General features: G+C 41.5%; 1 protein-coding gene across 3 annotated transcripts; it reads left to right on the top strand.

Moving 5' to 3' along the window:
- The first annotated feature begins 134 nt into the window (after nt 1–134).
- kiaa0753 (KIAA0753 ortholog) lies at nt 135–22,004 on the top strand. Of its 3 annotated transcripts, none has more exons than XM_049577442.1 (18): nt 135–557; nt 2,610–2,903; nt 3,021–3,288; nt 3,420–3,529; nt 3,620–3,682; nt 3,929–4,150; nt 4,662–4,842; nt 5,515–5,708; nt 6,313–6,440; nt 7,203–7,355; nt 7,886–7,975; nt 9,461–9,548; nt 9,798–9,869; nt 10,049–10,219; nt 10,488–10,569; nt 10,824–10,944; nt 18,877–19,110; nt 21,122–22,004. In XM_049577442.1, exons 1-18 carry the CDS (start codon nt 447–449, stop codon nt 21,273–21,275), a joined length of 2,736 nt encoding a protein of 911 aa, XP_049433399.1. In that variant the 5' UTR covers nt 135–446; the 3' UTR covers nt 21,276–22,004. The 3 variants fall into 3 exon arrangements, with proteins under 3 accessions (XP_049433399.1, XP_049433400.1, XP_049433398.1); XM_049577443.1 differs by having other exon boundaries at nt 5,512–5,708; nt 9,801–9,869; XM_049577441.1 differs by having other exon boundaries at nt 5,512–5,708.

Raw genomic sequence — 22,004 nt, 5'->3', positions numbered from 1 at the left:
AATTCAAACTTTGATAACATCATACAGAACGGGTTTTTGTTAATGTTTAACATATACATAGAAAACGCGGTTGTACTGATGTTTGATTTCTTTGATGATCCGTACTCGGTGAAAACTACTTCCGTCTAGCGGCGTTCTGTTGTTGTCATGGCGGCGATTCAAATGTTTGCCAAGCTTCGACTAAAAATTAAATCGTTAACCATGTGCTGTACTTTAATTAACAGTCTTTTGGCCACGCTACGTGCGTAACTAATTAATAGTTTCGATACGAACAGAAAAAGTCGTTGCAGGCCATGGTCGAATGGATTATGTCGGGATTAACTTGATGTTTGCAAACTTCAATTCAAAAGCGCAGTTAGCTTGCTAATGCTAACTCGTTATTATATGCGCTATGCATCAATGATTGTTTGCTATTGTGACTGAATTTGGCGGTTGCTGTTCCTCTAATGTCTGCCCACACATCCGTGGTACAGCAAAGTCAAGGGAAAGACTGGGTTGCTTTAGATTCAACTCGAAACGTCCACAGCGATTTAACTACAGGGATGTCCCACACCAAGGTAAACAACAATGGAAGAAGTATCTTAAACCCGCTATATTCACCTGTGCTACAGGGTCTACAGACATGCTAGATAGCTTACGATACCTGTGCGCATGTACACTCAGTTGCCAGTTTATTTAGTATAGCTAGCTAAAGCCAATTCAGCCTGATAGATTAACGTTAGTCTTGCAATAAAACCCTAATATAACCTTCATGAAACAGTTCTAGAGAGATGTTGATAGTTTAGTTTAGTTTAGTTTAGTTAACATTTTATGGTCATTTAGGGGACTGTGGTTTGGGGTGTTTCTAATATTTTAGTCCATCTAAATTACTGACGATAAACTAGATACTAATACGAATAATAGTAAACATATTTTTTTATATAGTACCTTTCAAAACATATTTACAAAGTGCCTCACAATAAAAACAGATCACATTGTGATAATTAAATTATTTAAGAGACAAACACGATGTACATAGTAAAAATAGGGTAAGACGAGTTCCAATGTCATAAAACAAGTAAAATCGCAGAAAAACTATTCTACAAAGGTGTTGTTGTTGTTTTAAAAAGTGATTTAAAAAATGAGGCAAAGTTTGCAGCTTTGATCTCCTCGGGTAGATCATTCAAAGTCTAGGAGCTCTGACTGCAAAGGATCTATCACCTTTGTGAATCAGTCTGGACCTGAGAACAATAAGGAGTGACACATTAGTATGAAGAGGTCGAAAGGGGTCAGTTGAGGTGTTTCAGGCATCTGATCAGGATGCCTCCTCGGTGCCTCCTGCTGGAGGAGTTTTGGGCACATCCCACTGGTAGGAGGCCCCGGGGCAGACCCAGAACACACTGGAGGGATTGTGTATGTTATCTGGCCTGGGAACACTTTGGGGTACCCCAGGAGGAGCTGGAAAGTGATGCTGGGGAGAGGGATGTTTGGGGCGCTTTGCTTGGCCTGCTGGCCAGATGAAAATGGATGGACGGATGGACATTAGTCTGTTTTTTTCCACCATTTTAGCTCATTTTTAGTAACTCTTGTACTTTTCGTACTCCTATTGTTACTCTGTTAGGCACTGGCTTTGCTTTAGCTCCTTGAGCACACTTTTATCTTGTATATTTGTATGTTTTGTCACATATTTAATACTATATTGCTCTAAAACTGGCCCAGTGAGTGACCCTGACCTGGGAACCCGCTGGTTGGCTGGTTGTTCCTGGTTGTGAATCGTTAAATTGTGATTACTGTACTTAGTGGTTACTGTAATTTGAAGCATTCTTTGGCACAAGAATTTCCCTTGGGATAAAGTCAGTTCTATTGAACTGAATTGAATTGAATTTTAGGATTTCAGGGTGCAAGAAGGGACGTAGGGCATTATCAAATCAGATAACTAACTTGATACAGGTCTCTCTGGGCTTTGGAAGTACTCAATAAATCCTTAAAATCTATTCTAAAAGCAACAGATATTTAGTGTAAGGAAGCCAGGTTTGGTGAAATGTGGTCATGTTTCCTAGCTCAAGTTAAAATGATGAACTGAAAGCAGAAAAGAATTTTTTTTCTATTGATGTCAGAGAGCGAGGAATTACTGTAGTCTACAGTTTCCAGATTTTTGGTGTAAAGATATGGTCCGATCTTTGAAACGATTCTGAGATGATGAAAGCAGGATTGCCCCATTGATTTAACATTTTTGTCTAAGATTAGGTTTCGATCAAAAATAATACCAAGATTTCTGCTATGCTGGGTTATTGAATGAGACATTGAACGTCTCAGTATGGAGTTCAGCAGAACCGAATAGTGCAGTCCCCAAAATGTCCATAATGTTCATTTAGCACCTTTTAAAAAAACATTTTAAACAAAACACTTAATGAAGATAGAATTTGTTGTGGGGCTGTTGTTTTAGATAGCACTGGATTTAACTAAATGTACCAAACAACTTTGCAGCTGGGTTCAAATGAAGTGATTGAAGTGAAATCTGTAAGTTGAGATATTGGACAAAACAAACAAAATTTGACTTTGATACCACAATGGCTGTTTATATAACACAAAAGACTGCTTAAGACTGATTGATATCTTACACACCACAGCTATTGTTCAATGAAGCCGTCCCTGCAAGTACCAGCAACCGTGCCACTTATGTACGCCCGCCAGCCCCCATTGTGATAGAGAGGCTGCTGCCACTGCTAGAGGAGAATGAGAAAGTGGACAGCACCAGAAGCTCCATCAGCTTTACCACTCTCTCTGAGGAGAGACTGCGGGCTGCAGTTCAGCTGGCCAAGCGAGATCTGAGACGAAGACGACTTGAGTCACTGACAAAATCCCCTGCCAAACCTTCTCAAGAGGCCTTCCTCCTGGAAACAAGTGATGTAGAGCTGCTTCAGGTACCCGATTCAGATTAACGGTGCAAGTTTTATAACTAATGGTTCACTGGTTTATGTCTGAGTCAAGGAATGACTTCTGCTTTATTCAGTAAAATAAGTATTTTTCTCTCTCTATAGGAGCTTGCAGCCTCTCCAAATAAGACCAAGGTAAAGACCTCCAGTCCAAAAGTAAAAGCAACCCGACCTGGAGCCAAAAGGTCGGTGCACACACCCCAGAAGCATCCTATTTCTCCCATGCCTCGGATTGGCCGGTCACCCCCAACCAGAGATCCTGGCCTAAAGCAGTCTGAAGGAGGCAAACAGGCTCCCTTAAGCCAGGAGATCTGCAAGCTACAAAATGAGCTGGAGGTGTATATTAAGAAAGTAGAAGAGCTAGCCAACAGAGGTAACCCACAAAAACAGCGTGTTACTTTATGTTCATGTCTTACAATACATCACAATCAGTACACTTTTCATACAGTTATAAATTGCATGTGTAATCATGAACAATTATAAAGATTGGGATTTAAACAACAGGAGAGAAAATAGAGGAGCCACTGGATCCTGAAGAGCAAAACAGGTTGGAGATGCGCCGAGAGAAGCAGGCAGCCCGGTCAGCACGTGTCATCTATGTTCTCCAACAACAGGTATTTAAATCTCAACCGCATAAACCATGTCTGACTTTGTAATTTGCTTTTCATCTATGAACGCTGCTCTCCTAAATTGTTATTTAATAGGTGAAAGAGATACAAGAGGATATAGAGAAACTAAAAAGCCAGAAGATATGGGACACCAAAAAGGTATGTCTGCAGCATTGTCACATTGCTTAGTGCTATGCTATGCTTTCTATAACAGGCATTAAACACAAGACATTGCTGTTTGTTATAACCGTAATTTTCAGTTACTGGCACATGACACCACATTCAATAATTCTTTCAATTAGTATGCTGAATGGAGTTTTCTTAAAGTTTTGCCAGCTATGCAAAATTATTAAGTTATCTGTTGTATTTGATGGTAAACTGATTTCATTTCTGTTCTTCCTCCAGTCCATGGCGATAAACAGGCTTGCAGCTGCCCACCGTGGAACTCTGAGGGCCTTACAAGTTGTTATCCACCAGCTTTCAGATCTATCTCATGGCAAGGTACCCCCATATTACAAAGAGCTGGGCCAGCTGATTCGCCAACTCTCTTTGTGCTCAGCCAAGGTTGAAGTAGAACAGGGTTCAGCTGTGCCTGAGACGGCTCTCAACATCCTGCAGAAACTAGAGGTAAGGAGCATAAGTTAATAATCAGAAAGTGTTTAGACGGTAATATGGTTAGTATCGTATGTAGGGCTCTTTTTATAGTTCCCCAGTTTCAAGCGTCTGCCATTGTATGTAGGTTACAGACTAATGGCTGTAATTGACCAGCTTTTAAAAATAAGATGACTTTATTTATGTCTAAGTTAACCTTTCTAGTTACTCTCTGTCCTCCAGAAGATGAGATTATGTATAGGAAGGTGTGCAGTTCCTACAGCATTAACCTGGTGTTGATATAAACACACAAATTAAAGCTGAGTCAGTGCTCGTGGTCATTCATGTCATTTCATCCTTATGCTTTATTACTGCACATGGCTCTTGGTTTATAGTTAATCTTATCCAAATGATTGTCTTTGTTATGTTATGTTATGTAGTCTTTACATATGCATCTTGTTTTGTTGAGGGATTGTTTAGTTAATTTTTGTTTTTGTGAGTAAAAAAATCTCAAGATTTTAAGGTCTCGTCACTGTGTTCCTTTTAGACTTTGGATTCTGCCCTCAGTAAACAAGAGCTGCTCAAAAAGATGCAGGCCCCAGCATGTCCTCCACACAGGAGGTCTCCTCATCGCAGCAAGTCACCTATTAGTGCACCCAAGGGTCCTGGCACCTCAACTATTCGAGGGCCTTGCAAACCGGGAAACCCCAAAAGAGGTGCCCGTGGTGGTGAGTGTTTCTTTTGTCTGGATTAAAACACCTTTACTTCTCTTTAGTAAGACATTTGTAAATGTATAACTTCATGAGTAATTTTATACTCAGTTTTCCTTGTACTATAAGCAACAATATTCATCAAAACAGCCAACAACTGCCCAAGCATTTGAAAATTGCACGGAGAGTAAATTGTATGTAAGCCTTTTGACAAAGGACAAACTGTCTCTGGAGTATTTGGAATGCACCTAAGGGCTTTTGTGCAGTTGTGTTTGGGCCTCCCACTGTGCCTAAATGGCTGCACCAGGCTGAAAATTGATAAGGAGCCATGAAGAAGTGATAGGGAAACAGGAACTGAAGTGCAGAACTCTGCCCCGCGGTCTCCCGCTGCTTAGTCTTATGAGCAGTTAACGCCTGCTGGCTCCTATTTGGCTGAGAGGCATCCTGTGGAAGAGATGACACAAACACCTACAATGAGCTTAGGGACCCAAGTGGTTGTCAAGAGTGTAAGCTAATTGGCTAATTGGAGGTGATGTGTCGCATCATGCCTTAGCCCCCAGGTTTCACACTGATTTACTCATGTTAAATAGTCCTGAAGAGCCAGAGCTATTCCTTAATTTCTGTGTACATAGGATTAATTAATTTAAGACAAAAAAGTCACATGTTTCATTATTTTATTTGTGTCAGCAGGTAAGAGAACGGCTTCACAGAGGCCCAAAACTACTTTTCACCAGCTCATGAACCGAAAAGAGGTGCTCAGGGCTGGCCTGGAGAGCCTCGCCCAGAGGGAAAGAGAGTTGCAGGGACGACTTCAGGCAAACACCAACTGCAGAGAAGGAGGGGTTCAACGCCCTGAGAGAAGGAAGGCAAACATCATAATGAAGGTGCTTATGCAATACTTAATTACATATGTTGTAACACGCAGAAAATGCTTCATTCATTTGGGGCTACAAAATGAAGCCAACTGCAGGTCCTTGGATGCGAGTCAGTCCCTGTCACTCCCCATGTTAAATTGTTCAACTTTACAACTGAAATTAACATGTTTACATCATCTAAAATGATTTTGGACTTTATAGCTAATTTCCCCCCTCATGACGACTGTACAAGGGATAATTTTTTTATGTAACTCACCCGTTTTAATTTTATTAAGGTTTAAAATTATACATATTTAAGGGCGGGGCTGCTTGGGTGAGAGGTTATCTGTGAGGCGTCTACAGTCTACACATCAGATCCACCCCTCACTCATTCACAGCTCCACCCTCTTATCCAAATATGATCACTTCTGGCTCCAAAAAACCAACATGGTGACAGCCAAAATGCCGAAGTAGCAGCCCACAAACCAATGGGTGACGTCACGGTAGCTACGTCCATTTTTTTTCTACGGACTATGTAAAAGGGGTACAAGGGTGTGGCAGTGGTCACGAAGATTTAAACAATGTGATGAACACGTAAACGATATAAACATATATTTTATATTTTTTGCTGTAGCGTAACCAGAGACCAGCAGGTTTCCAGCAGCCCACAGTCTCCTCTCAGCTCAGAGTGAACCAGCTCCCCCAGAAAGAGGCCTCTGTGCCCTGGATACCTACATCTCCTCACTCTCCTCCTCCACAGCGGTGAGCCTTTTATCTGTCTGTACAGCCGATGACATATTCAGTTTTTAAAAATCAAAGCCTATTATTGCTCACCAGTGTTTTGACTCACCGTGCACACTGGATGATTGAAGCCATTACATAACAAAGGTTACACTGTTTTGTACTGTAAAGTCGGACACTTTAATGTCAAGGCAACAGTTTTCATACAGTGTGAATCACCTGCTCATTAATCATTAATGCACGAATGAATAAACGTGCTCTTGACATTAACATTTAAAAATATAAGGGGAAAACAATGCCAGGAGAGACCTGTCTAATAAGCAGTTCTTTTTTCATCCAGATGGTGGACGTGAGCAGGCACCATTGGAAAAATAGCATAATTACCTGCTGGACTAATAGCTTGCATTCACTGTGTGATTATAGGCTTTGCCAAATTTGTAGCCCCACAATAATAATGTTAAAACACAGCACAAAAAAACATAACATCAGCCGTAGCACACTCATAATTCAGCTATCCTTTTTACCAAGTTTACAGTATGTCCGTTCTCTTAGGAATGGTAGCTATCTTAAAAAATGTGACATGGAAAATGTGTGTATGGGAGGCCAATATAAATCTGCTGCAGGTTGTTTGTGTAAATTGTCTTCTCTTTAACTTTCAGTGATTCTTTTTCTCCATATTCCTCCTACTCAATTCCCGCACCATCTTTTTTTGACCCATCTTAGTACAGTGTATATACGTCTGTGCCAGTGTTTGCTTTCATCTGTCCGCTTTTATCTTAACAGATCCCCTCAGAGGAGAAGACCAGAGCCTCGATGTCTCTTCTCTCCCGTGAAGCCGTCGCCCAGCCCTCCAAGGCAGACGGTGGCCGGTGGTTTGGTAGCACAGTCGGGGTTGAGCTCAGAAAGGAAGAAACAAGCTCAGAATGAAGCATTAAGGTGAATCTCCTATGACTTACAGTATATCCAGATTTGAATCTCCTCTGTTTATCAGATAAGATAATATTTTCTTTATACTTTACATAGGCATACTTATATTAGTCTGTCTGTTCAAGCAAGAGGAAAAAGAAAAATGAATGGACTCTTAATGAGTCGTCCTTCTGTAGTCAGTGAGTTATTTCTAACCTATGTGTCAGACCCCACTTGCAGAGAGCCACAGGCAATACTCTGGTTCTAATTCAACGTTAATTCTTCCCAATAAATTAATCTAGGTGGCTGCTGGATTGAGGCCATTTCTCTTTGTGAATGATTAATAGTTGGCCTGTTTTCGGCAGTTATAAGCACCACATTGATTGAGTGTTCCACATATGTCTCTGTTTAATCAAATCTTAATTACTACAATTGTGCTTTCCAATTAATCAGGGGCTGGCATCAGCCTGATTTTAGAGATGGGGATTATAAGGTATTTATGTGAAATGTTTAATTGATCTTGCATTTTGTTTCATTTGATGATTACTGGCTTGGTGCAGGAACGCCTGGCTGGATAAGATGACGATGCAGAGGCTGAAAGAGCTCAACCAACTGAGTAAAGAAGAGACTGAACGCATTAAGACATTAAGGTACAGAAGAAATACTTGCCGTAATGTTGCATCTGTTGTCAGATATTGATCCAGACAACAAAAGCAGATACTTTGTTGATCACATCTGTACCCAAATTGCAACATAAGAAATTCATAAGAAAACTCCACAGTGCCTCTTTGATATGGACAGGATCATAGTAATATTTGCACAAGAGGGGTAGAGCTTTATCAGTCACCGTACAATACACAGTACACTGTTTATAATAATAATGATATATGCTTAGACGTGTTCTGTATCCTGCATAAACATTTGTCAGATTACTTAATAAGAAACATTTCCCACCAGTAATGCCACTTAAAAAAAACACATAAATCAAGACAGTAATCCAAATATTAACCTGCCACACAGAGCTCAATGTACCAGGCCTCATTATTAAATAAACAGTAACATTGGGAATTACAGGATGGAAATAATTACCTACAAACAAAATAACAGAAAATAATGCAGGTCAGAATTGCAGCAACATCCAATCAGCACTGGATGGTTTAATTCTACAAGGCCAGCGGCAAAACACAGTGTGCCGTGAGCAGTGCATGGGCGGTAGTTAACATTTGGTCCATGAAGCTTTAGTTGCATTAATGTTTGACCTTCATGCTTCTGTTTCCTCACACACACCGACACAAGCAATAGGCCTGTACTTGGCAAGTGCGAGGGTGCCACTGATTTTTTGCATAGTGGGTATTTGGGACACTTGAATGGAAGTGCAACATTTTCGTTCCACCTCAGCATTTCTTGCTGATGTGGTGAAATGTCTGCTGTGACAAATGGGCCTAATCTAATGATGACTGTTCAACCTGCCACAACTATAATTAATCCATGAACTCAAAACAATAAAATATGCCCCAAATATTGATAAAAAAAAATACTGTAAATAACAGCAAGACAGCAAACCCATCAAAACACATCAGTATAGATTGCATAATACATCTATAATGGGACTGAACTTTTTAAGGAGTAAAGAATAGTTCAATAAACTTTATGGCATGGGGCTGAATTCAGCGAGCTATCATATGTTATTGAGTGATGAGCCAGGAGTCGGTTGCTCCACCTGCTCCACAGGCGATAAGTAATGTACAGTGGACAACTACACAAGTACAGATTATTTCTTGTATATAATGCTCATGTCACATTCGTCAATAATCTCCTTCCAGTTAATATGCACTGAACTGACCTCAGATGGAGTCGTTGTGAGTAGTGTGTCAGGCTCTGCGAGTAAATTAATTGGCCTCCACGATAAACACACTACGGTGTTTACAAGGTTTGCCTCCATGCAGAGTGCTGATGAGTTTATAGTTTTGACCTTGTTTAATCACAATACATGTGAATATTTAGGCAAACACAGAGTCTGACAAATGCTGTTTTGTGTAGATTGTAATCAGGCCTGTGAATTCAATTTAAATGTGTTTATATTAATAGAACTTCCTCTGTGACAGCTTATAGTGTGGGTGTGTTTTGGTTTACAGGTCAGAAGTTGTCTCGCCAACTCGATGGGCTGAGAGGGCTGAGCAGGAGGCCAGAGAGAGAATTCAGCCCCTTCTGGATGAAGCACAGGTAGGAAGACTTATCTTCTGCCTGGGTGGTGCCAGATTTTACCTCCATTGTAGAAGAGGGAAACAATCAATACGTCTTATTTGTTAAAATAAAATTAAAAAATGAGCATGTGTTTAGCTCTGGATTTTCCGAAAGTCAAATGAAATGTGACTTTTTAAGTACCCATATTGTTTTTGTCAACTAAAAGGAAGTAAATGATGCTGTCTGTGGATGGGTGGGACTGAGTTTGTTTTTGTCTGTTTACCTCAGCAGATTGGTGAGTCCAGGAACAGGGTCAGCTCCTCGCTGAGGAATCGGCTGTCTGAGCAGGCTGCAGAGAGGGTGAGCTGCACTGCTGTTGCCAATAATTCACAGGGGGAGAGGGGAAAATTGGCCTTGCTATTGAATAAAGTTTGAATTTGGTCTCATGGCCACAATTAAACAACCACAACTGAACAATTCAGCTCAATTTTATGCTTGTATCTGTTAATGGGTTTTTTTGTGAATGCTGTCCTCCACAGGCAGCAGAAAGTGCTGAGCAGCTGAGTGAGGCGCTCCTTGAAGATCTGCTGGAGGACACTGCACGGGCGGCGTGGGCGGCTGAGGCAGACAGACAGTTGGAGGGCATTGCTCAGTGTAGGCTGGAGGCCCCCACCCTGGAGAGTATGCTGCTTCGTATGGAGGAGATACAGGTGAGAGCTGCTCTGCAGAAAGGCCCACCAGCAGAAGGTCAGCATGGACCCCGAAAGGTCACCAGTGATCGGGCTGTTATTTATAGAGAGCTCTTGTGACAGCTTTGGTCTGGTGTTGTTTACCGATGGAGTCTCTATTGGCAGGTGGACTGTCTTTTTTATTCTAAAATGCATTTATCTGTGTGTGTGTGTGTGTGTGTGTGTGTGCGTGCGTGCGTGCGTGCGTGCGTGCGTGCGTGCGTGCGTGCGTGTGCGTGTGTCTGAGCAGAGAGATCAGGAGGAAGTGAGGAGACGGTTTGCTTCTATCACCTACTCAGACCCTCTTTACTGGGACCGACCAGGAACAGCAGGTAAAAAAAAAAACAAAACAAACAAACGCACTGGTGTTTATCCTCTTTAACTGCATGTAGAGAAAGTATTGCACTGGTGTCTCCTGTAGGTGGAGACACAGCTACAATTGACGAGAGGAGGTGAATACTTGTCATTCTGAGTCTATGCTCTGCTTGTTTTTCATCTGTCTTTTTGTCTGTCCCCTGCTCCACCCCATCCCTCTCGACACACACCACCGCCACCCCTCCCTCCCCTTTCTCTCTGTTGTTCCCAGGACCCCAGTGCCATGCCGCGGGCTCCGGGCCAGCCTCTCCTCAGCCAATTAGGCTCACAAGGCCAGTGCTGAGGCAGAGCTCTGCAGCTGACATTGTCCTAGAGAAACCTGTGGAGACTGGGTGGGTTACTACTTCCTTTACACATTTTGTACGCTCACAGAATTTGTACTTCTCATCTTTTGTTGATGGCTTCCCTTCCTTGCTGTTTTATTTATCTTAAAGAGGCAGTAGGGAAATTTTGGAGTCCTCCCAGAATATTAACTGGGGTGCAGTATCAGGGTTTGACCTATTTAACTTCCTTCACGATCTCTTGAGCTGAAATTAAAGGTCTGAGTCTCCTTTTAGGTAGTCTCAGCTCCAACACAATATTGATGCTTAAATGACATTATGATATAACCTTCTGTTTAAAAAAAATAGACTTATTGAAATGTTGGGTTTTGATTGCTCAGAGAGTCTAAATAACTTTTTATGGACTTCTAATGAAAAATAAATGAAATTGCAGTTTAAGACTTCTCTGTGCATGTGCTATGAAATTAAAGCACTAGCAGCATCATCCACAGGAAGTCATTTGTTAATGGTTTGGTTGGCCCTCTAGAACTGTGATGAAAAGTAATGTGGTTAATGTATTTCCAACGATGGACAGTTAATGTTTTTTTTTCCCACATGACGTACTGTTGCCCTGTAATCATTCTCCCACTGGGAGGCCTTACTCATCCCACAAAAACTCACTTGGTGGCTACCGCACCCAGGGCAGAGTCTATTCCTGTCTCTGGCAGCAGACTCCACAGAGAGACCCTCCACTGCCCAGGGCTTTGGCTGCAGCTGCTCCTCTGCTTAAGTTAATAAGGAACTTGGAAGGAAGAGAAAAAGGAGCGGAAGGACTAGAAATTGTTGACACAGACAAGCCAGCAGGATGCTGCTTCTAACAAATTCAAGCAGCAGCAGCATTAGCAAATTCAAGTCGGATGAACGCAGAGTGCCTCGGGTTCACTTCCCTCAATGGAAACTTTGCCCCAAGATCCACTGTGACTCATCTTAGACAGTGTCTTCGCAACACATCCATCAAGTAATAGCCCTATTTTTTGGCCAACATGGGCGTTTGGAAGTCAGTTATTTAGTGTCTAGTCTTTTTAAGGATGTGTTATGTTTTATCATGACTTGTTCTTTCTTCAGAGCCTTCAGCTTTGCAGCTTCTGAACAGAGGGACACATTTGAGAACTGCCAGCTCATTTGTTCTGAAACTCTCTGAATCCTTGTGGCATAAAACAGAGACAGACTTGCCTGCCTCGCTTTTACCCTCAGTCCAAATTACAGTACCTTTTAAAAAAAACATTGGCACCCTGCTAGACCTTTTCATCTTTCCTTTCTTAACACATTGAATCACAGTCCATGTAATTAGCATTTTTGACATTGATCAGTAGAAAAATATCTTTGATGTCAAAGTGAAAAACAAATCTCTGCAAATTGACCTAAATTAATTACAAATATAGATCACAAGACAACATCAAGTTATTATTGTTTTATACAACAAGTGTCTATACATTATGTATTCTCTTTAAAGGTAATCTATTGGTTGATGTTTTTAATTGGAACATCTGAGATTTCTTGGCTGTAGTCAGAGTAATGACTATTGGTTTCTGTCAGTGCACTGACAAACACAGTTCCTTAGTAATCATTGATGGTGATGGGCAAATTCAGCAGCATTGAGAGTGGGTAGCTTTGCTGTCTGTTGACTCACACATCATGGCATCACAGAGCTTCTTTTCCTTTCAGTGTTCCTCAACATATCTCAATTAAACAGCCAGATGGGGGGATTGCTAAAATGTCCCACTCAATATGACGATGCAACTTTGTTTGTATTGATGGTGGTTATGTGTATGAAATAATATTATGTGGCTTCAAGTTTGCTGGATTGTACTTTTATCATTGGGAAAAATAATTACCATAGGTTCTAATACATTGACCACATTAGTCACCTTTTCCTGCTCTAAATGAACACCCAGTCAGTTTAGTAGTTACCTGCCGGCTGCTAAGTACTTTTATACCCTACAATGAGGTGCAAGCTGAAAGTTATTGTAGACAGACAAGAAGTCTTTTTCCAAAGTGCTTGCTCCCTTTAGAAGTAATAAAGTTGGAAGTAGGGAGTCATTTGATGCGAGCTAGAAAGGGAAATTGTGTTTAGTAGGCACATTGTTTTATCAAGCTGTCTTTGGGGGTCGAGAAGTTGCTCTGTAAACTGACCTGTGCTGCAGTGTTGCAGGCTCTAAACTGACCCTGGTGACACATTTCACAACACTTGACAGATGAGATGAAGTAAACAAAAGGTTTTATTACAAAACCCTGCAGCCCGTTGCACCAGGAATACCGAAACAAATACACATAATACATTACAGCACGAACCACATGAGCAATGGGAGCCTAGTTACACCGAGCATTAACATGCATTCGGGGTGATCGGATCACAAGTGGACAGCTTTAAGTCTGTCTGTTCACACCTGGCATTAGAATGCGTCTCCACATCTATCTCCAGTAACCACTTGTGATTGGATCTTAGTTCCTGGCTCTATATGCAAATGAACACATCATTTAATTTATCATCATTAGGAGCCTATATCTAAGGAAGTGTGAGCTCTGCACCAGGAACAGTTTATTGGAGTCCAACTACACACACAATGACAGGGCCAACTGTTAGCATCACACGGCTAACATTAACTGACAGTTATATCAGGTTTAATGACACAGTCTAGTTTGCTGCAGTGTTAACAGACATTGAACTGAACGTTCGCGAAGAGGAAAACGGTTCTGGAGACCTTCAGGGCTACATCAAACCTGTGTAACAGCAGCAACAATTTGCTTATCTGGGCTGGGACGTCAGCAGAGTAGGGGAACCTTCAATGTGGTCCAGGACCCATTAGTGTACACACTGCTGAGAGAATCTGTCGTCTGAGTGATCGATTGTCAGGATGCATTGAGGCCGCATTGGGTGCATTCACACCAGTACTTAAAGGGAAATTTTGGTTTATTTCAACCTGTGTCCTATCGTCCTAAATTTGTTTCAAGTGACTAGTGACATAAAAATAATAGTTAGCATGTTAGCCGTTAGCCTAGATACAGCTGGGGCGCATAGTAGCATCAGACCTGGCGCGGTATGAGATCGCTGCTTGTTCTCGCAGTATTTTGGCCTTGCTTTGGAAAGCAAAGCTAGATGGTAAACAAACATGGCACCACACCGGTAAGGTAAGACAAAACGTTTACATGTCGTTTTCTATATGTTCTCTGACATTTATCCTAACGATATGAGGCGGTCTTTGTGGAAAAAAAGCTTGTTTAGTGGACTAACTTTGCACTTGAAGGTTGCCCGTTTGCTTACGTTTTAAAAGGTCTGACGCTACTATGCTCCCCGGCTGTATCTAGGCTAACGGCTAACATGCTAACTATTATTTTTATGTCACTAGTCACTTGAAACAAATTTAGGACGATAGGAGACAGGTTGAAATAAACTGAAATTTCCCTTTAAAGCTGCCCACTTGTGATGCGGTCACTCAGGACTCATGTTTATACCAGACATGAACAGGTCTTTAGAGCCAGCCTCACCTAAACTTGTTGCGGTCTGCATGTTGAATTCAGCTTTTGTTGATGTTGTCAGAATGTGTTGGTCTTTAACAGGAAGTAATAGGTTCTGAGTCTCACAGTTAAGATAACTGTGAAACAACATTTGACTGTTGTTTTTTTTTTTTTCATTTGCAGCCTGAGGAAATGAGCTGCATTAATGTCCAAGAAAACAAGCTCGATTTAATGATACAGCCTAAGCTTGATGCCAAAGTCAACACACTGACCTCATTAACGGAAGTAACTCTCCAGATAATGAAAACTCTTATTGTGGCAAACACTTAAGTCCCAGTAAGTGTTTGAAACTGCAGCCAGCTTCAGGTCAGTCTAGATATTTGCAAACCTGCCAACAGTTCAGATAATTAATACTTTGGCGCAGTAATCAGCATAAAGTATTCTAAGCAGAATGGAGAATTATTGATGATCTGATATAATTCTCTTTTCATGTTGCTTTTAAAGCAAAAGAGCAGCTTAAAGGAGCACATGCATGGAGCCATTATTGTAGCAAAAGTATTTACAAATGTGTGTAACTGCATCCCAATACATGTGTTCAGAATCAGATTTTAGATTTGTTAAAAGAATCTCTAAAATGGGCACAGAGATTTGTGAATGTGTACTGGAATCTGCAGATGTGTGTAAAGAATCTGTGTGTGCATAATCAGATTTGTAAATGTGTGAAAAAATCTTCAAATCTGTATTCAGATTTGCATCAGTTCCTGTGGAGGGGAATAGCCTGAAAATGCAGTTTGTTTTTGTGTTGGTGTGGGATTGCGTAAATCCTCTGTCGGTGTTGACTCTTCCAGTGTTGAGTGTGGCAGAATGGTGAGGTTTAATTTTGGGGCTTTGGAACGGCAAACTGTGTGAAGAGCACATCATGTGTTGTCTCAGCTCTGATTGACTGTTTATAACTCACATTTCTCAGCACAGAGGGACACATCAGTTGCTGCCGTCAGCAGGAAAACAGTCATGCGTGCAACATCATACCACACACGCATTTAAACACACCGAGGAAAAAACTGTGACAACAGACATTCTTTTGAGGCTTTGGTTGGATTGTTTGATGCTGGAAGACTGTTATCAGTTATTGCTTTCTGATTTGTGCTGTTATAAAGGCATGCAGGACTGGTGAGGGAATGTATTTAATTAAATGGAATTACTCTTAGCTGATTTGGGGAAAGATGGGGGAACTCAGATGTTGATATTTGGTTATATTTAGGTTGTGATATTGGGTGACCCAAATTCAATGTCAGGACACCGTCTCGCACCAACATCAATTTGAGGTAGAATACTAACGACAGATGATGTTGATATTTTGTTAATTTCAAGTTGTGTTGTTAAGTAACCAAAATCCTTCTTCCAAATGTGTCATGCCAACATCATCTTGACGTAGAGTGACAACATTTAGTCGTAAGGTCTTGAGAACAAAACCCACTGTCTGCAAATGTCAATGTCGACACAACGGGAACATTGTTAGACGTTTGAAATATTGTCAACCAGATTTTCATTCAAGCCAAAATTTAACCTTCCGTCTTACATTAGAGTCCAACGTCTTTCTGATGTTATCTTGACATCCAGTTCCAGCTGGGCAAGCGGATTTCATTTTATTGTTTATGACAGGCTGTTCTTTCGGTCTCTGCTGAGACGAGTGTTTACTTATAAGTCATGACTTACAACAGTAGGGCTTGTTGAGAGTTGAGAGTTAACGTCACCATTTTGTGGGAAGGTAGTTGTTTACATTACATAAATATTTCAACACTTCCATCGTCTATCATGAGACATAACACTGGCACTGTCCTCCTAAAGAGTATTTCCCAAACAGCATCTATTCTTCTTTACCCCGGCTGTCTCTGTGCTTGTGTGAGGGCTATCAAGCGACCTCAGGGACAATAGAGTGAGAGATTTCATCTTTGGAAACATCAGCAGAGCGGCAGATAAGATTTATGTATCCATGGTGAAGAACCCAGACACAGACCCCGACTTTCCTCCCTCCTCTCGGTTAATGTTGACTGACCAACTGCAGCTGCATCAGCAGGTCAAACAAATCAATGAAAAGATGAAAGCCCCACTCAGCAATATTCTGAACCTTTCATGTATTTTTTTTATCTGCTCTCTCAATCCACCAGCCCTTTGTTTACAGCCGCAGTTGTCCTCTCAGGCAAGATATTTCAAACAAGCGGAAAGCTGTGTTGCACAGTAAATGGCTTCTTGGTAGCTTTGCCTCCGCTTCCAGTTGTGACCTTATATTCACTGTAGTCCCACCTGATTTGAGTCAAACACGAGATTGTTTCTGGAATATGAAAGATTTCACAGTAGTGCATTACTGAATAAGCAAGAAAATACACACTCTATACAGATTTCCTCCACACTATTCATCTTCCACCTGTTTCCTTCCTGCTGTTGTCAAGAGCTCACCAGGGCTTCTGTGAATCTGGCTTGAATCGCCTTGTACTCTCTCTGAGTCACATTCGTCTTTGTCCAACTCTGCTTCAGCACAGCCTGCGTCCCTTTTGATGTATCGCATATGGCACTGTCCTTTGCCAGGTCCCCTGTTTCCCAGGCAATACATGGCTGAGGCTTTTTTTTCTTAAAAGTCCCTTTCGGTGATCTTGCTAATAGCTAAAGATGTTTATCTGTTTTGGTTTCGTGCGGGCCAAGTTGTAGGTAGGTGGGTGGATTTGATGGTAAGAGCATGTTTTTTTGTCGATTCAGCCATCTAATTTGTGTTCCCCTGTCAAACACAGTCCACACAGAAACACACACAACCTCATGGACACACAGGTTTACGGAAATGTTCACTACAGATGTCGTATGCAGCTGCCTCTTGTCCTGTAGCACTCTTATTTAGCTTTATAGGACCGAATAAAGAGAAAAGGTACCATTAACACTTTCATAGTCATAACATTAGCTAGTAATTTTTGATTGCTAAGGTCAGAGGCATTATGTTTTAGAGTTGTCCATCTGCCCCACTCTCGTGAACGAGATATCGCAAGAACACCTTGAGGGGATGTTTTCAAATTCCTCTTCAGAACAACCAGTTGTACTCAAAGATAAACTAGATTTTAGTCGACAAAGGTCAAGGTCACTGTGACCTCATCTGTCTTATTTTCATGAACACGATGTCTCAAGAACAGCCTGAGGAAACGTTCTCCAATTTGGCTCAAATTTCCACTTGGGACTCAAGGATGAACTTTGGTGTACAAAGGTCAAGGTCACTGTGACCTCTGAACACGTTTTGGCCATAACTCAAGAATTCATACGTTCATTATGACAAAATTTGTACACAATGTCTAATAGGATAAAATGATGAAGTGAAGACATTTTATATCTAAAAGGTCAAAGGTCGACTTCTCTGTGACATCATCATATTTTGCAATAACCTGTTTCTGGCCACTATTCAACACCATGACTCAGGAACAGAAGGAGAGCCATTTGGTCGGATTGGTGACACTAATCTTGGGTGTCCACCTTGAAACTGTGCTGATTGTGTAGATCTTCTGTGCTGTCGGGTCGAACATATGTGTGTGAAGCATCCGTGTTTTAGAATTTGTAGCTTTTTTGTATCCAAATTTGAAGCTTTGTTAACTGTCATGGGCACATACGAGTCTGGAAAGACTCGGATGGTAACTGCAACTCAACTGGCTGGTGGAGGCAAACAACTGCATGTGACACTGCAGTGATAATTATTGTTACATCCCCTTTTCATAGATATGTATTCAAGGTCGATCTTGTAGATTTGTCTGAATGGTGTTTGTTAACAGGAATAGCAGGCTGATTCATGTGGTTTTTTTATATGGTACAAAAAGCGTGGGTGCTGTTCTGACTCTATAAATAGGAAGTGAATTTACAGGGCGCTGTATTGTTGGCTTTCGGCACGTTGGTCCTGAGATGCCCATCAGACAGTAAATCGACCCATTTCAGACTGGAAGCAGAGCTGACTGTGCTGACACTTTGATATTTATGGCCACCCCGCAGTTTGCGGCCCCCACAGTCAAAACAGAAACAGGTTCAGCTGAGGCCGGGGAGCACAATAGAGAGGCACTTTGCTTTGGGAACTGCTGCAACACTAAATATAGCACCGAGAGCGCCGTCGCAACAGCCAGGCTGATTTGTCCAAGCAGAGAGGATTATAAAGCCAGACCATGGCAATGCCCAGCTGAGCCCCTACTCACTCTGAGCAAGGAGCTGACGGGAGAGCTGGTCTGTGCACTGACACCTCTCCTAAATTCATCATTCTCAGCCTTATAACAGCAAGTGTTTCTGGTCAATCACAGCGCCGCACTCTATTCTGACACCCTCGTCAATAAATGAGTTCGCCTCCTCTCCACAGCCCTTAGAAGCCCTTCACCCAGCTCATACGGTGAGAATGCTCAAGGTAATAAAAAGGTGTCAAGGAAAATCCACCTGTATGCCTTGCCTCATGAGCATCCTCTTGTGTTTCCTCAGACACAGCGTCCTCTCTGAGAACAGCCTGACAGAGGAGGCATCCCAAGATGAAGCGCAGCCCAGACACAGCACCGTGTTCCCAGGCCCAGTGGAGAGGAGCAAGGGGACTGTTATCTCTGTACCAGGCAGCATGCTGAGAAACATCCGGCGGTACTGCGAAGACTACGAGGCCTACCTGCGTGTTGTGGCTCATGAGGCTGTCGGCAGCTTCAACCCCTGGGCCATCGCAGACGGGTAAAATACTAACTGTGAAGGTTTCTAGATCCCCCTCTGGGTGTCAGAATCTGTGGTTAAACTGTCTATAACTAATTCAGTAATCTTTTTTGTGTCTTTGAGGTTTTATACAAATATCTCTACTACATTTTAGCAGTATCACATGCTCAGTTTGTGTCACCAGAGCCACATAGGAACAAGATTTGTCCTTCCTGCTCTCTGTTTTGTCCCTGGACATGTTTGACAGACGCAATGTGGACTCTGAAGGGCTCGCTCTGAAAGGATCATGCACTTCATGGTTTGCACAGTGTGTCCCTGGTGTTCGCTGTTGTTCTTCGCTCCCACTCACACATTTGCATACTTAACAGAATTTTTAAGCTGCTGCAATGCAGAGTGCAGAAGACTGCGTCTGATCTTTGCAGATGTACTGAGTCCATGTTGTGTTTGATATATCAACTTCTACAAGATACTTTTTTTTTTTTTAATCTTTTTTTCCCTCTGTGTCACAGAGATGTGTGGTCTTGTGTACAGCTCAGTAAGTTGTTTTTTTTCCCCCCATAAATTCAGAGCTGAAAAACTGTTGCCCAATCCCACCTGTGGGATCCGGCTGCTTGTGCCAGTGGCTCGTTACCAGTCCCACATCAATGGACCCAAGTTTTCAAGAGATGGAGCTGTGCTTTTCTGAATTTGGAGTTAAAATAAGGATATTGTGTTGGGATACCAATTACCTCAATGTTTCTCAAAAGAGAACACATCCATATAGACATCTACACCCCCTGCTATTCTGACACAGTGCAGAAACCTGTCTGCATGATGAGATGGTAATGAGCCGCCTAGTGGCGCCTAACACCCCTCTCCTCCCCCCTTGCGCTCTGTCTGCTAACACACTGATTGCAAAATAGCAAAACTTTAGCAAAGACAAAACACAGGAAACACACATATTTCAAGCTACTGAAAGCTTCGTCTGAATTCTTAAATACATTTTCATATTGTTGGACCGATGATTATTGAAATACATTGCAAGACAGTTTCATATTTTTTCATCCATTAATGTGAGTCTTGTTCTGTACAATTACTAGTGCATATTAACTTATGGCTCATTTTCATTTGTGGTGGGATTTCATCGTATTTGGATTGGTTAACATACAGAATATTAAGAGTCATTCAGTAAGGCGAGCATGTCTTTTAGCATTTTAGTGTTAGAAATATCTCCTAATGGCTGCTCCCATCCAATTTTCAGTCTGTATTCAGTGTTGAGAGCAAAGTATTCATGCATTGACTCTTCAAAGGTACAGGTAGTTCAACAACACACAATTACTCTGATTGCTTTGTTGCACTGACAATCTAATGATTTGACGTATTTGGGGCACTGTAAGGGAGATACAAGAGTGTACACCACTTGCACTTATCCCTGTGTGTGTGCGTGCGTGTGTGTGATGACCCAGATAATGATCAAAACACTGGAATCTAGCCTGGTGCTGCACCAGTCTTTTGAGTTATTTTCCTTCATTTTCTGTCTTTCAAGGCAAGGAGTTTTTTCATGTCCAGCTGTGAATGTTAGTAGACACACTGGTTAGGGAAAAAACCTGCTTTGATCACACCTCCTGCATTTTGGAAGATAATGAAACAAGGCTGATGTTTTACATTTTCTTTGAAATCTTAGGAAGTCAGCTTACTCGCCCCTTTTTTAAGTGATGTACATATATTATTTTGTCTAAGTCCCTTGACTTTTACTCAGCAATCTTAAAAGGTCTACTCTCACATTTATGGCAGGAACAATAAAGAATATTTGGGAATAATTTAACTACATTCTTTTGACCTCTATGAAACCCTTACAGTGGTCACATGAATTTCATTGACATATCATTTTCATTTATTGTGATGCAGAATGTGAGTTGTCAGATGTTAGATTCTGACTTTTCTATCAGATTAAAGTTTACTGATGACTTTCTAACTTTCAAAAGAGACTGACTCTCATGTCTTTGCAACCTGGTTTTAAGGATATTAATGTCCGTTCTCTCTCGTCCCACAGCCTGGCAGATGATTTGCTGTCAGAGGCCCTGGCTGACGTGGCAGCAGAGTTTCAGGATGTTGTGGAGGAGTACGCCGAGGCCGTCTTCACCTCAGAGTTTCTTCAGCCAGTCCAGTCGCCTCCTGCTTCAGCTGCAGCTTTGGTCAGCCAGTAGGGTGTTACAGCATCATGGACAGTTCCCTCTAAATATCGTGTATTTATTTTAGCAGAAAATCTGCATCTACAGACTTTAAGCACAAAGCATGGGTTTCATTTTGGAATGAAACTCTTACATGTCTGTACTCATGTTGTTTATTTACAAAGATCTATATTTAATTGGGATTGCAGATATTTTTTAATGGAGCTGCAGCAGATGAGATTGTTGAATTGCACAGGGAGCATTAGTCACATTACTCTTTACGGTCCATCTGTATCTGTGATTGAATTCTGCTGGGAAAGTTAGTTTAGTTTAGATAAGCTTGGAGAGACCATTACGACATTACAGAGGATTATAAGATTACCACCCTCCCTTTGCACTTGGTTTAAATCTCCCTGAGGATTACTCACACTTTCTATTCTCTCATTGGAATATGGAAATAAATTAATTGCATACGGTCTCAACCAAAATAACATTGGAAGCTCAGGGCATCATGTGTTTAATCTATTGTGACTTGATTTCCTCTTTTGCATATAATGTGTAAATAAAGGGTCTAAATGCAGCAAAGGCTTTATTTCCCCTCACTGGTGAATGTGTTATCTCAAGAGGTTATGACCACTGTGAAGAGATCAAGTACAGTAGAAGAGAGGGTGACGTGGACATTCTTTTTAGGGGTGTAATTATTTATTAGGGGTGCACTATGTGCACAACAAAGTTCACATAGTGTTGCTACCGACCAACTTGAAT

The sequence above is a fragment of the Epinephelus fuscoguttatus genome, linkage group LG5, assembly GCF_011397635.1.
Source record: "Epinephelus fuscoguttatus linkage group LG5, E.fuscoguttatus.final_Chr_v1".
Lineage (NCBI taxonomy): Eukaryota > Metazoa > Chordata > Actinopteri > Perciformes > Serranidae > Epinephelus > Epinephelus fuscoguttatus.
Note: the sequence above shows the minus strand (reverse complement) of the source record. Positions and strands in the feature narration are given on the sequence as shown.

Bases quoted from the DNA above. Each gene is read 5' to 3' on its own strand.
- kiaa0753 (XM_049577441.1), top strand. From the start codon at position 447: ATGTCTGCCCACACATCCGTGGTACAGCAAAGTCAAGGGAAAGACTGG. The intron at 2,904-3,020 runs GTACCCGATTCA...CTCTCTCTATAG, and splicing joins GTGATGTAGAGCTGCTTCAG to GAGCTTGCAGCCTCTCCAAA. The intron at 6,441-7,202 runs GTGAGCCTTTTA...TTATCTTAACAG, and splicing joins CACTCTCCTCCTCCACAGCG to ATCCCCTCAGAGGAGAAGAC.